This window comes from Bubalus kerabau, chromosome 6, assembly GCF_029407905.1.
Source record: "Bubalus kerabau isolate K-KA32 ecotype Philippines breed swamp buffalo chromosome 6, PCC_UOA_SB_1v2, whole genome shotgun sequence".
Taxonomy (NCBI): Eukaryota; Metazoa; Chordata; class Mammalia; order Artiodactyla; family Bovidae; genus Bubalus; species Bubalus kerabau.
In genome coordinates, this window is record NC_073629.1 from 43,911,658 (window position 1) to 43,926,400 (window position 14,743).

Below are 14,743 nucleotides of genomic sequence, written 5' to 3' on the forward strand. Positions count from 1 at the left end.
ATGCCTGGTACCTGTAGACTTGAGATTAAACTCAATTTACAGAAGAGTTCTCTCCCTCCATCCTTTCACCTCTTAAGACTTTAAATCTCCTATCCTTTCAGAGTCAGAAGTGTTAATGTTGCATTTTCTCCCTCTTAAACAGGCTGCTTCCTTGGGATTACTACAGTTTCCTATTCTTAATGCTTCTGTGGATGAAAACTGCCAGAACATAACATACAAGGTTGGCTATGTTTTGTGAAAATATTTTGTTTAAATAAAAGTGCAAATGTGCTTGTAGGTTAATAATTAACAACACTCTTCAGATATGCAGATTTCCATTTTTAACCCCTTTTGGTTTTCTGGTTAGAATATTGGAAATACACAGCTGTGAGGCAGTGGGTTACATTTTTTACACTACACACACTCCCCTCAAACAGAAGAAGGCTTGAAGTGGAATTCCTGCAGTTTTAAAAAGCAAGACCAATTTAAACGAGCAAATTAATGAGTTTAAATTCCGTTGAGTGAACTCTTCTGTTTGGAGTCAAAGTTTATGAAGACTGAGAACTGTTTTGAGGATGTTGGCTCTTACTTATTATTCTTATTAGAAATATACAACCAAGAAGTGAGCTTTATATTCAGGGGTGGGGGAGGGGTTGAATCTAAAATCTTTCCATATGATTAATACAGTTTTCTCATTAACTATATACTTGTTGCAAATAATTCAAACCAGAAAATATTGATATTCACCTTCAGTCCCTTGACCCTAAGAAAACTTTATGCTGAGATTTATGTCTATCTAGGATTTTATTGGAGAAGGCAATGGCACCCCACTCCAGTACTCTTGCCTGGAAAATCCCATGGACGGAGGAGCCTGGTAGGCTGCAGTCCATGGGGTTGCTAGGAGTCAGACATGACTGAGCGACTTCATTTTCACTTTTCACTTTCATGCATTGGAGAAGGAAATGGCAATCCACTCCAGTGTTCTTGCCTGGAGAATCCCAGGGACAGGGGACCCTGGTGGGCTGCTATCTATGGGGTCGCACAGAGTCGGACACGACTGAAGCGACTTAGCAGCAGCAGCAGGAGGATTTTATTTTTATGCAGTTAAAAAAGATATGGAATTCTATATATAATATATATATAATATTATAGTTTTTTAATTAAAATTTTAACTATTTTCTTTTCCATATAATGTATTTCAGACATCATTGTATGTCAATAAATACAGCTTTATCATCTGTTTAGCCAGTGACTTACTGACATTTTGATCATGTGTAGTTTCTCCATCTTAGAAATAATCTGACTCAACATCTCTGTGCATCTCTACATTCTTCAGCATTTATCCCTTTAGCACACATTTTTGTAAATGTTGGTACCTAATGTTAAATGTTCTCCCTGAAGTCTGTGCCAGCTTACACTTCCACTAACAATGTGTGAAAATAATCTGTTGCCCTAGTTTATCTTTTTCAAAAAAACCTTTTAAAATCATTCCTTTTAAGTCATCACTGGACTTCCCTGGTGGTCCAATGGATAAGAATCCACCTAAAAACTAGATTGATGGTAATTTTTAAAAACTTTTCATTTATTTTTGAAAATCAGTGAACCAGTGCGGGGGACATGGGTTCAATCCCTGATTCCATGTGCCACAGGGCAACTTAAGCCCGTGTATCACAACTATTGAGCTCACACTCCAGAGCCTGCTAGCAACAACTACTGAAGCCCACGTGCCCTCTGTGCTCTGCAAGAGAAGCCACCACAATGAGAAACCCATTCACCACTACTGGAGAGTAGCTCCCATGCTCCCTGCAGCTAGAGAAAGCCTGCATGTGCCAGTGAAGACCTAACACAGCCAAAAATGAATGAATAAAAATAAATGAAAAGTTTTAAAAAATTACCATCAATCTAGTGAAAATAGGTTTTGATAGTTAAGTTCATAAGGCAGTGAGGGTTGAGCCTTTCTTTTCTGTTAGCCTGTGAAATGGCTACTATATAATTGTTTGCTTGTTTTTAGGCTTCTCATAACATTGGAATAGCAATGGATACAGAGCAGGGCTTGATTGTACCTAATGTGAAAAATGTTCAGATCCGCTCCATATTTGAGATTGCCACTGAATTGAACCGCCTCCAGAAATTGGGCTCTGCGGGTCAGCTCAGCACTAATGACCTTATAGGAGGAACGTTCACTCTTTCCAACATTGGATCAGTGAGTAGTAGCAGTGTTCAAGTACATAAACCATAACTTAAGAATTGTGATCATATGCTTAGTTAAAAATAGAAACTTTCATTTGCCATTTGTTCCTCAAAAGCTTAATTTCTCTACTCTTACCTTTTTTTTTTTTTTTTAGATCGGTGGTACCTATGCCAAACCAGTGATACTTCCACCTGAAGTGGCAATTGGGGCCCTGGGAACAATTAAGGTATGTTTGTTAAATAGTTGACAGAAGAGTTTAAGCAAATTGAGAGAGTGAAAACAAAGAGTAACTATTTCTGAGGTTTTCCCCCTCACTTTGTAGGTTCAAGTATGGTATTGGGCTTAATAAGCCAGTTATTTCTTCAGAACTAGGCCTACACTGCTCTGTAGAGTAAATACTCGTGATCTGGATCATTTCCGTATGGATCAACCATTGTGGATTATGCCAGGCACAAATGTGTGTGTGTATGAGTAATCACAAATGTAGCCAGGCTGAGTCTATCAAAATATCTTAATTTCATAATGCCAAAGAATAACAGTAAGCCAATCCAAATTATTATTTATAGTGATGAGACACCACTGAGAGCAATTTTCTCAAACTTTGCTCTGTTCAAGAATCACTGGGAATGTTAGTTAAGAATGCAGATTTCTTGGCCTTGGGGACAGAGCCTCCAAAACTTACATATTAAACAAGAACACAGGTGGTTCCAGCATGAGTGAACTATGGCCCTGTTATAGGACACTGACTTAGAATAAGAATTACAATGATTCTTAACCCTGGTTACACATTAGAATCATCTGGAGGGTGTGAAAAAAATGCCCAAGCTCATCCTGTACCAACTGCACCAGAATCTGGGGGCCTCGGGCTTGGGCATCCCCATTAATTCAGGGTTGAGAACCACTAAATAAGCTCATAGATACCATTTCAGTGCTTCCATTATTAAATGTCATTGTCACTACATTAACCTTGATTTTGATCTTCATGTTTTCAGAAGAACCTTTCTTCTCTGTATTTGTAATGCTTCCATATGGAACATCTCTTAGACTTGTTTTTCATGAGTTTATTACTTTCATGACAGCATTCAAAACATTCACAGAAACTTGCACTCAGCCTTTGATTTGTTTTCTAGCAGGTGGTACTTTGGCTGCGAAGTTGCTCCCTCTTCTAGCTCTGTTTTCCCCTCTGGCACACAGAGGAGATGGGGGGTGAAAAATAAGAACACATACATGACACTGTTCGTCCAAATCAGGAGTTTCTCTAAGGGATAACTTCAGTTACTCACTCTCCCTCCAGCAAGAATTCAGCATTTGTTTCTCACTAATTTTTGACCTTTTTCAGTTTATAAACAAGCCATCATATCTATTTGACAAAGTTTTGTTTTCCCATCTCCTCTGAAAGTGATTTGTTTTCTTCTGAACTATACACGTAGATATATTCTTGTGGTAAGCTATACATAACAAAGTTTACCATTTTAATCATTTTTAAGTAGATGGTCGCAGCAACAGTTACATTCCCATTGTTTGCAGTCATCACCACTGTTCATCTGCAGAGCTACGTTTATCATCCCAAACTGAAATTCTGTATGCATATACTACATTTTGTTAATCTATTCATCGCTAGTGAATATTTGGGCTTTTTCCATTTTTTCAGCAATTGTGAATAACACTGCTATGAACATTGGTGTACAGTGATCTGTGTGAGATGTATTTTTTCCAGAATGATCTTACCCAAGGTTTTCTCAGGCTATGAAGTATATCTCTTCGAGGATAAATCTTCATAGCAACTTAATAGAGCTACTAATCTTTGTTGGGTAGGGACAAATAATATTTCATTTTTTTCTCCCTTTGTGTCATCTCTCCTTTGCTATTTTTTGTTTTCAGTGTAAATTTTAAACTGTCACTAAATAGTGTTAAAACATGAAATCCTCCACATTTCCCAGTTCTCAGTCCTTATCTTTCTTGACCTATTAGCTACACTTAAGTTGATCAATACCACCTCCTTGGAAAACCTTTTTCATTGTAACATGAAGAAAACCTTGGTGGTCTGTTTTCTCCCTGTCTAGTGCCTATTCTCTCTGAGTCTCCTTTGCCCATACCTCCTCATCTCCCAATTTCTAAACGCTGGAGTACCCCTGGGCTCAGTTCCAGCCCTTTTCTTTGTCTGATCCAGTCTCAGTGGCTTTAAATACCTTTTAGAAGCGTCTCCAGTTTCCTGCTTCGTCCCTTACCACCCATTCTCACACATGCTCTTGAAGTCGTCCCCTTTCAGTGACTGGCCCTTGTGCTCAGAAACTTCCAATGGCTTCTCACCTCACTCCAAAGGGAAGGGAAAATAGCTGTAGTGGACTGCATGGCCCTAGGCTGGCGCCACTCACTGTGAGGGGGACCCGTGTCAGGCCGTGACTGTCATATCTGGGCTATGAAGCAATAATTACAGAAAGAGGGTAGGCAAAGAATCTGCGTGCAATGCAGGAGACCCAGGTTCAATTCCTGGGTCAGGAAGATCCCCTGGAGAAGGAAATGGCAACCCACTCCAGTATTCTTGCCTGGAGAATCCCATGGACAGAGGAGCCTGGCAGGCTATAGTCCATGGGGTGGCAAGAGTCAGATACGACTTGGCAACTAAACTACCACTAATTATAGAAAGAGGGTAGGGCTTAGAAATTTTCATTGCCAGCTCTCCCCTTTTTCCCTGAATAAAACACAGTAAGAAGTTTATTAGCTTAGATAGAAAAGGCAGAATGGTTATAAATTAATTTGATTCATTTTTAGTAAATTCAGATGATAGGCATGAAATATATGGACAGCATTTCTGCCCATGAGATTCTTATATATTTTTCCCAGGAATGTTAGAATTACACTGACAAATCACAATGGAAAGATAGGCTTATTTTTGGAGAATTCTTCCAATGTGGGTCTTTCTTTTTTTGGCCGAGGTATGCAGCATATGAGATCTTAGTTCCCTAACCAGAGATCAAACCCGCACTCCCTGCATTGGCAGCTCAGAGTCTTAACCCCTGGACCACCGAGGAAGTCACCAGTGTGAGTCTTAAATACTCAGGTCCATCAAATGTGACAGAGGCATCTTTTTAGCTTTATTTCTATGGAGCATGCCAGGTTCAACAATAGGGTGTGGAGACTTACATTATCAAGAATAACAAGCTACTTACAAAAACAGATCACTTCTTTAATTGTGATTTGGGAATGGGGCAAATTTCCAGGGATTAATCATCACCACAGCCAAGAATAACTGACCAGGAAAGAATGATCTCCAGTTTTTTTCAGAAAGTTGTCTGCTCATTAGGTAATGTTAAAATGGGACAAAGATGGAAAACTTTTAAACATTCCAGCTTTAATATTTAATTTTAAATATTCCATGAGGAATGCAGCCATCACAGAAGTCTGTATTAGCTGGTAGATAGCCTAGCATTAAAAAAAAAAAAAATCACTGCCTTTCGACAGAGTGGTTTTATGTCTAATGAACCTATCAATAAAAAATGGGTCTTGTATTTTGTACACCTTTATATTTATTTTAGTAATTCATTTTAATATATATTTTAAAATACTTACAATGAATTAAAGTTTTTTTAATCTGTTTTTTAAAAAATCAAAGACTGGGAACCATCACTCTTGTCTTTACAACATGCCCCACTTTGAGCCTGCTCCCTCGGTGACCTCACCTCCCATCTCTCACCTGGCCCCTCCACTGCAGCTGCCTCGCTGATTCTGCTGGTCCTCTAGTGCTCCAGCCAAGCTTCCCTTCTGTCTGTCCAGGTGTCCAGATGGCTAGCTTCCCCGCTGCCTACAGTGAGGACACCTTCTTAGTGAAGCTTTCCCTGCCTCCCTGTCAAAAAAAAAAAAAAAAAAATACACCTTCTCCCCTATTCCCACCTCCTGCCTACAATCTCTGTCTCTGTTCCAAAGTGCTTTACTTCTTTCCTTTGCACTTTTCGCTATTTAACACTATATAATAAAATGTTCGCTCCAAGAGGGTGAGGATTGTTATTTGGTTTATTCATTGCTTTATCCCCAGAGTCTAGAAAGTACCTGGTACATAGTAGGTACTTGGTAAATAGTTATTAAATAATTGAGAAATCTGAAATTAAATTTACCGTACTTGTAGAAATTATACAGGGGACAGGAAATACCTTGGAGAAACTCTGAAAGCTTGAAGCACACACTCACAAAGATGGGAAAGGTAGGAGTCAGCATTTTCAAAAGTTAGTTGGGATGCCCACTTCATCTCTGTTATAGGGAGGGAGATTTGCCTAATCTTTCAGCATTGCTATTGCTAGAGCTTACTTTGTGCAAGTGAAGGCTGACTCTGTTATTTTCCTTATTTGTAGGCCCTTCCCCGATTTAACGAGAAAGGGGAAGTCTTTAAGGCCCAGATAATGAACGTGAGCTGGTCAGCTGATCACAGAATTATCGATGGCGCTACAGTGTCACGCTTCTCTAATTTGTGGAAATCCTACTTAGAAAACCCAGCTTTTATGCTACTAGATCTGAAATGAAGATTGATCAGACATCCTTGAACTTTCTGAGCTTCCAAAGAACGCGCAGAGCCCAGCTGTGCAGCACACGTTCCTCATTGCAGTTTGTATTGTAAATGACTTGTAACATATGATTATGGTTCCAAGGCACAAAGTGGATCAACTGTTCTGTTAGGCTTTTACTGTAAAGGAATAATGGTGTACTAGTTCTCCCAGGGCTGTCACATTTTATAGGTCACAGTATAACTTCTTAATATGGTGCTGAGGTCTTTGTGTCCATAGATTGAAACTGGCAGGAACAACACAGTGAATATTACTGAGAGACAGACAGCCATATACAGTATTCACCCTGTTTTCTCTCTCTCTCTTTTTTTAAATTTTATTTTAAACTGACTCTTAATGAAACTTAGAGAGTTTCATTATACCTAGTTGGGAAAAGGAATTTATATGCAAATATATTTTCTATTTCCCCACAATAATGCAAATTATTTTATAAAGTAAGTGCAATTACATTTACCTTTTAAGATATCCAGGAGTCTGTTGTTCTGTAGCTATTATCATCTGTAAATGTCTTATTTGTATAAAGTAATGTCTTTTAAAAGTGAAAATTATAAGCTAATCTTAAAATGTCCAATTATAGTTCTGTAACCTATAAGGCCATTAAAAGTATTTGTTTAAAGTGGATAAACTTTTAGAATTTTGGTAATGTTTTAGTGTTTTATTGGGAGAAATTTCACTTTTACAACCTTGCTTCAATGTGAGGAAGGTACTTGAAATGTGCCAGTCACTGACATTGTCTTACATTGAGAAATCCATTACCTTTTAATTTTATTTTTATAAATAAAATTATATTTTTATTTTATAATTAAAGTAAAAGTTAAAGTAAATTTCTTGGTGTTCAGCTAAAAAGGATAGACTAAGAAATTAGAGTCTTTTCCGTTCTCCATATCCCTAGAAGGAATTTGAATCAGGGGAGAGAGAAGACTAATGGCTAATTATGGACATTAAAATAATAAATTTTGCACAGAAATAAAGGTATCCTCATGATCATTTTTTTAGAAGCCCACTTGAATCAGAAAGTCAGGTTGTTTCTGATATTGTCTAAGTGAATCCTGTTGTTCAAGTGAAGTTTTGTGACAGAAAAAGTTGTTTTAATGTCTTTTTGATTTTTTTCAAAATTAGAAATCATGTGTAAGTCAGAAAATAATGGATCTAATAAATGTTATTCTTTTTAAAATTCAGATAATATGAAGAGTTGCAAAGAAAATAAAATCATCCATAATCCTACCACTATTAACAGTTAGATCAAGGTATCTGTATACATGGCTGTTCTTTTTATGAAAATGAGATTGTGCTGGATCTGTTATTTTATAATTTGATTTTTAATTTAACATTATATTATCAGTCAATAAACGATTCCATATTATAATCCTTTTAAATGGCTGCATAGTATTCGATTATTTACATCTAAATATTAACTGTATACTAAGTGTGGTGCTAAGCAGTGGGTATACAATGCCTGTCCTCATAGTTCTTGCCTTCACTGGGCTTACAGTCTGGGCTGGAGACAGATACTTAATAATCATAAAAATAAGGATATAGTTAACCTCTAAGAAGATAAAACAGAGTGCTATGAGAACATCTAGTAGAGGTTATTGATCTCATCTGGGAAACTCAGGAAGGGGTGTATCATAAGTTAACCAATTCTGTACTGATGGCATTTACAGAATTTTAAGTGAAGAAAGGCATGATCAGTAAAAATTTCTCCTTCACTTAAGAAATGTGAAAACTCGGAGAATAGGAGTTTTGAAGTGAATTGTAATGTGTGCTCAGTCACTCGGAGAAGGTGATGGCACCCCACTCCAATACTCTTGCCTGGAAAATCCCATGGACAGAGGGGCCTGGTGGGCTGCAGTCCATGGGGTCACTAGGAGTCAGACACGACTGAGTGACTTCACTTTCTTTTTTCACTTTCATGCATTGGAGAAGGAAATGGCAACCCACTCCAGTGTTCTTGCCTGGAGAATCCCAGGGACGGGGGAGCCTGGTGGGCTGCTGTCTATGGGGTCACACAGAGTCGGACACGACTGAAGCAACCTAGCAGCAGTAGCAGCAGCAGCAGCTCAGTCACTTCAGTTGTGTCCAACTCTTTATGACCCATGGACTGTAGCCTGCCAGGCTCCTCTGTCCATGGAATTCTCTGGGCAAGAATGCTGGAGTGGGTAGCCGTTCCCTTCTTCAGGGGACCTTCTCAACCCAGAGACCAAACCCGCGTCTCCTACACTGCAAGTGGATTCTTTACCACTGAGCCATCAGGGAAGCCTGAGTATGTAATAAGTTCCCCTAACAGTCCAGCATCATTGACTCAGAATAAATACTTGAGCTATCTATTCTATCACAAATCCCTGCCATTACCACCTTCTCTCTTGTCTCATCCTTTGAGAATTCAGTGAAGGATTGGCTTCCCATTGTGTGTGCGACCTTTAAGATAAGAGGATCCCCTGGAAGGGAGGAGGGGGCCAGGGGCACAGTCCTAGCAGCAGTGCTGATCCACGGGGCTCCACACGTCATAGGGTGAGAGTTAGGTAGAACAGGGCCTTGGCCATTTTCCTAAAGGTTGAAATTTAAGGGGAGAATTCAGGAGATTCAAGTTCTTCACTAGCATGTTGGGCGGTTGGGAGGTACAAGATGTCCATGGGGGAGAAGCCAAAGTTATTGGCCCCAAATTATTGTTGGGAGTGCCCAACGAGAAAATCAAGGTTCCATTCATTATGTAGCACATTCCATTGATTCTGAAAAAGAAGCACAATAAGGAAGGAAGTTTGTAGGTCAGAAGCTCAAGTGGTATTAATTTTCATTTTAGAAATCAAAATGTAGCAAATCCTGAAACATTCCAAGAAGTGGTTATGTAGGAAGAAGAGAGCCCAAAGGCCTGTTTCGGCATTTCCTGTGGCTTCCAGTCAAAGCGGGTCCCAAAGATCACTTGATGGGTTTCTTTGCTGATTTCTAAGTAAACTACAGTCTGAGAAAATATGATGGCACTCGCTTAGCAGTATCCTGCAGCACTAAAAGTATAAAACCTTTCCTTGAAGTCTGCAGAATTCTTTAACATTCACCCTGTAATTAATTAATTACTTTGTACACATTGATTACTGAATATGTATTCAGTTCCAGGCCCTGGGGTAGACATTATGGATAAAGATGGAGAAGATAGATGATGTTTCTCCCCTCACAGTGAGAGCTCTGGCTGGTGATTAATGCCTTCACCAGAAGTGGGTCTGTGCCAGTAACACGGAGAAGAGCAGTGTTTCCAGAGTTGAGTTGTATTTTTGGTCAGTTCTTAGTGGTGGTTTTGTTCCTTCCCTATAAACTGTTTTCTCACCAAGACTGGATCATTGTGTCTCCTTAACACAGTAGCCATGCCTCAGCAATTCTGCCTCACAAACCATACACATAATTGTAAGATAGAGACTCTATCCTTAGGCCGCACAGGCCATTCACGCTCTTCAGAAGGTTATAGTTTGGGGGACTTCCTTGGTGGTCCAGTGGCTAAGACTCCAATCTCCCCGATGCAGGGGATCAGGGTTCAATCCCTGGTCGGGGAACTAGGTCTCACAGGCCACAATGAACAATTTGCATTCCACAACTAAGACCCAGTGCAGCTAAATAAATAATTTTTTTTAAAGGTTGCTTTTCATGAGGCAAGCAGCATAGGGGACACCTACATGACCCTAGACATTCATTTCGGAGAAGTATGTGAGAGTTGTACCATCTGAGCATGGTATTTTCAGAGCATATAAAATAGCTTCTGATTAATGTAACATCAGTGAGTCATCTAGCCTCTATGCTCACCTCATATCGATAGAGAGGGGAAAATTGAGTAAAATTCGAGACAATAATTATGATAGTGTCAGGCATCATTAATGCTTTACATATATTAATTAATTTCATCCCTCCAGCAACACTATGTGCATGCTAAGTCACTTCAGTCATGTCTGACTCTTTGTGACCCTACAGACCTTAGCCCCAGGCTTCTCTGTCCATAGGATTCTCCAGGCAAGAATACTGGAGTGGGTTGCCATGCCCTCCTCCAGGGGATCTTCCTGATCTAAGGATCAAACCCAAGTTTCCTGTGGCCCCTGTACTGCAGGCAGATTCTTTCACTGAGCCACCAGGGAAGCATCAGGTAAGTACAATGATTTCTGCTGTTTGAAAGATGAGGAAACAGAGTTTTTGTACTTAGATGTACGTGGATTAACATACTCTAAAAGTGTAACAAGCTAATGAGTATATGCCACTTCATGTTCTGAATGCCAGGACGGTCCATGATTTTATGCTATTTGAGCAGTTGTGGGCTTCCCTGGTGGCTCAGATGGTAAAGCATCTGCCTGCAATGCGGGAGACCCGGGTTTGATCCCTGGGTCAGGAAGATCCCCTGGAGAAGGAAATGGCAACCTACTCCAGTACTCTTGCCTGGAAAATCCCATGGACAGAGAAGCCTGGTAGGCTACCGTCCATGGGGTTGCAAAGAGTCGGACATGACTGAGCAACTTCACTTCATTGAGCAATTGGTATTATTGGGGTAAAAGGAAGAAAGTTTGTCTTAGGGGTCTTAGCAGTTTGAAATGCTGCCCAAAGGCCTTACGTGCTCCTGGTACCAAAAGGAAGGGGTTTGGGGCATTAGGAATTATCTGTAGCAGTAGTTTATTAGAGGGGCCTGGCAGGGCTACAGCCCATGGGGTTGCAAAGAGCCGGATATGACTGAGCAACTGAGCACACACACATTGGCCCTTTGTGGTCTTAAGCTCCCATCACAATGAACAAGTCCCATTCCCTGAAAACAACATACAGTTTATTTTCCATGCCTTGGCTGGGCTTATTTCTCCACAAAAAGAAAATCCAGAACAAAAGTGACTTCCTCTTTTAGACCTCCTCTGACTGTGCCTCCCTAGGTCTGAATCAGTATCTCTTTTCTTCTCTCTCTCCTCACAACTCCAGCAGTACTTGTTCAGTGATGTAGCTGGATGAGTTCGTCTGTCTTCACTGCTGGCCTGTGAACCCTCTCAATGGCTCAGTTGGGTCTGGTACTCAGTATGTGCTGCTGCTGCTAAGTCGCTTCAGTCGTGTCCGACTCTGTGTGACCCCATAGACGGCAGCCCACCAGGCTCCCCCGTCCCTGGGATTTTCCAGGCAAGAACACTGGAGTGGGTTGCCATTTCCTCCTCCAATGCATGAAAGTGAAAAGTGAAAGTGAAGTCGCTCAGTTGTGTCCGTAAGTTTAGTGAGCATCCATCATTTCATAAAGCAAAGTCATAAAACATCATTTCATAAAGCAAAGACTCTTACGTACTTCATCATACTTCTGCCCAACCTAGTATGATTAATGCTGTGGAATATACTCTCCCAGTTCCCTAAATGTGTATTTAAGCAAAGTTATTCCATTAGATTGGCTGTTTTCTGAGCTGCCCAAGACAAGGGAAAATGGAAGAAAATCTTCTACAGGTCTCAATTATCCTAGAAAAAAAAATTTCCTGTAATTTTACTTTAACATTGATGGTATAGAGCGAATCTGATGCCAGAATAGGTTTCTGTCTCCAGAGTGTGTGTTAGTCACTCAGCCATGTTTCCTCTTTAGGTAGAAAAGGGAGGGAGGAAACCCGTGTTGCTGAATGTTTACTATGCACCAGGAATCATGCTCAACTCTGTCTGTGTCTCAGTCTTCATAATAGCACTTCACAGAAAGTATATCAGAAGTAGGTTTGGCTATATTAAGAGGGACCCCAAAAATGATGGCTTAAGCAACAAGAAAATTCTTATCTCTCTCTAAGGCCCTTAGCTGGAATGGTGTCTCTTCCCTATTAAGTCCTTATAGATCCAGACTTCTTCCAGTTTTCTGTTCTGCCATTCCTTTGTCATACTTGTCTTCAACTATCCAGAACAATCCTTCGGCCATCACATCTACATTCCACACAGCAGGATGGAGGAAAAAGAGAAGTTATCTCTTAGGGAAGATTCCTAGAAACAGCTCTGGACACCACCCTTACATCCCACTGACTATTATAGGGCCCCACCTAGCTGCAAGGGAGGCTGGGAAATAAGTGGCTTTACACTTAGCTAAGTATTATGTTACTACAGGTGAAGAAAATGGATATTAGGGGACAATTACCAGATTGTGTCATAGAAGATATTTTCTTCATTTCAGGTTAGAGAAAACTACAAAATGTAAAGTGATGTCATATAGCCACTAAAGTGCAAGCTGGTGCTCAACCCAGGTAAGTCTGCTTGCTGCTGCATTGTATTATCTCTTAAACAGAACAAGTGCTCTGGCTTAGGTTAATCAACAACAAAGATTAACAGATGGGTTGAAACATCAAATAAAATGCCCTTTCTCCTGACCTTTGCTCCACATTTAATTCCATTTTGATCAATCAGTGTCTTCCTTGTATCCAGAACTAGTTAACATTCCCTTGGCACACTGAAGTGAAGTCTCTCAGTCATGTCTGACTCTTTGTGACTCCATGGACTCTAGCCTACCAGGTTCCTTCGTCCATGGGATTTTCCAGGCAAGAGTACTGGAGTGGGTTGCCATTTCCTTCTCCAGGGGATCTTCCCAACCCAGGGATCAAACCCAGGTCTCCTGCATTGCAGGCAGATGCTTTACCATCCCTTGGCACACTAGTTAAGATTAATTTCCAGTTCTTTGTGGTGAAGTTATTGGAGACTCAGAACTCTCTAAATTTAAAAAATTGTATTGTTGATAAATGTGGAAGTTCAGTGTTGAATGTCCATAGAACCATTTCCTTTTCCTTCTGGGCACACAGTTATATTTTTACAGGTTAGCCTGCAGACAAATAGGGCCATGTGATTATTTCTAGCCATTAGAATATGAGTAGAGATGATGTAGACCATTTCCAGATGTGGCCCATTAAACCTCCCAAGAGCTCCTCCATACTCTCTTTCCTTCCCCTCTACAGCCCTGAAGCCTGCATGTTGGAAATGACAGACATACAAGGTGGGAAGCACCAATATTTCCAAATGACTAGGTGGAGCAAGGGCTTCCCTGGTAGCTCAGCTGGTAAAGAATCTGCCGGCAATGCAGGCGATCCCAGCTCAATTCTTGGGTCAGGAAGATCCCCTGGAGAAAAGATAGGCTACCCACTCAGTATTCTTGAGCTTCCCTGGTGGCTCAGATGGTAAAATATCCACCTGTAATGCAGGAGACCTCGGTTCGATCCTGGGGTTGGGAAGATCCCCTGGAGGAGGGCATGGCAACCCACTCCAGGATTCTTGCCTGAAGAATCCCCATGGACAGAGGAGCCTGATAGCCTACAGTCCACAGGGTCACAAAGAGTAGGACATGACTAAACACAGAACAGGTGGAGAAACCCCCACCACCCCATATTCTGGCACTAATTGGTTTACATGTTCAGTTCAGTCGCTCAGTCATGTCCAACTCTTTGCGACCCCATGGACTGCAGCACACCAGGTTTCCCTGTCCATCATCAATTCCCAGAGCTTGCTCAAACTCATGTCCATTGAGCCCTTGATGCCATCCAACCATTTCGTCCTCTGTTGTCCCCTTCTCCTCCTGCCTTCAATCTTTGCCAGAATCAGGGTCTTTTCAAATGAGTCAGCTCTTCACATCAGGTGGCCAAAGTATTGGAGCTTCAGCTCCAACATAAGTCCTTCCAATGAATATTCTGGACTAATTTCCTTTAGGATGGACTGGTTGGATCTGTGCAGGTGAAAAATAAACTTGTGTTGTTTGAAGACTCTTATTTTGAGACTAATCTCAAAATAATACTCTAAGCTGTCCAGTGCAATACCCACCAGCCAAATATGACTATTTAAATTTAAGTTTTAATTATTATGGCTATTGTGCAATTGAGATGTGACTAGTGTAACTGAGAAGCTGATTTTAATTTTATTTAACTTTTAATAAATTTAAAGAGCCACCTGTGGCTAGTGGCTACCATATTGGACATTGTAGGTACAGAATATGTCCATCAACACAGAAAATTCTGTTGGATAGGGCTGCTCTAGTTAATAAAGTTATTGAGAAAACTTATTTTTAAAATAA

At 40.5% G+C, this 14,743-nt stretch overlaps 1 protein-coding gene across 7 annotated transcripts in view; it reads left to right on the top strand.

The window, feature by feature from the left end:
• Positions 1–12,904, top strand: part of DBT (dihydrolipoamide branched chain transacylase E2) — a 45,356-nt gene extending 32,452 nt beyond the window's left edge. For 4 of the 7 annotated variants that reach the window (XM_055584972.1, XM_055584976.1, XM_055584977.1 and 1 more), the window contains 4 exons: positions 143–220; positions 1,991–2,182; positions 2,325–2,396; positions 6,517–8,042. In XM_055584972.1, the coding sequence (XP_055440947.1) occupies positions 143–220; positions 1,991–2,182; positions 2,325–2,396; positions 6,517–6,684 (510 nt within the window). In that variant the 3' untranslated portion in view covers positions 6,685–8,042. Of the gene's footprint in view, positions 1–142; positions 221–1,990; positions 2,183–2,324; positions 2,397–5,106; positions 5,213–6,516; positions 8,043–12,865 lie in introns of those variants that run through there. The other 3 variants (XR_008715737.1, XM_055584974.1, XM_055584975.1) reach the window with 3 other exon arrangements.
• The last annotated feature ends 1,839 nt before the right edge of the window (positions 12,905–14,743 follow it).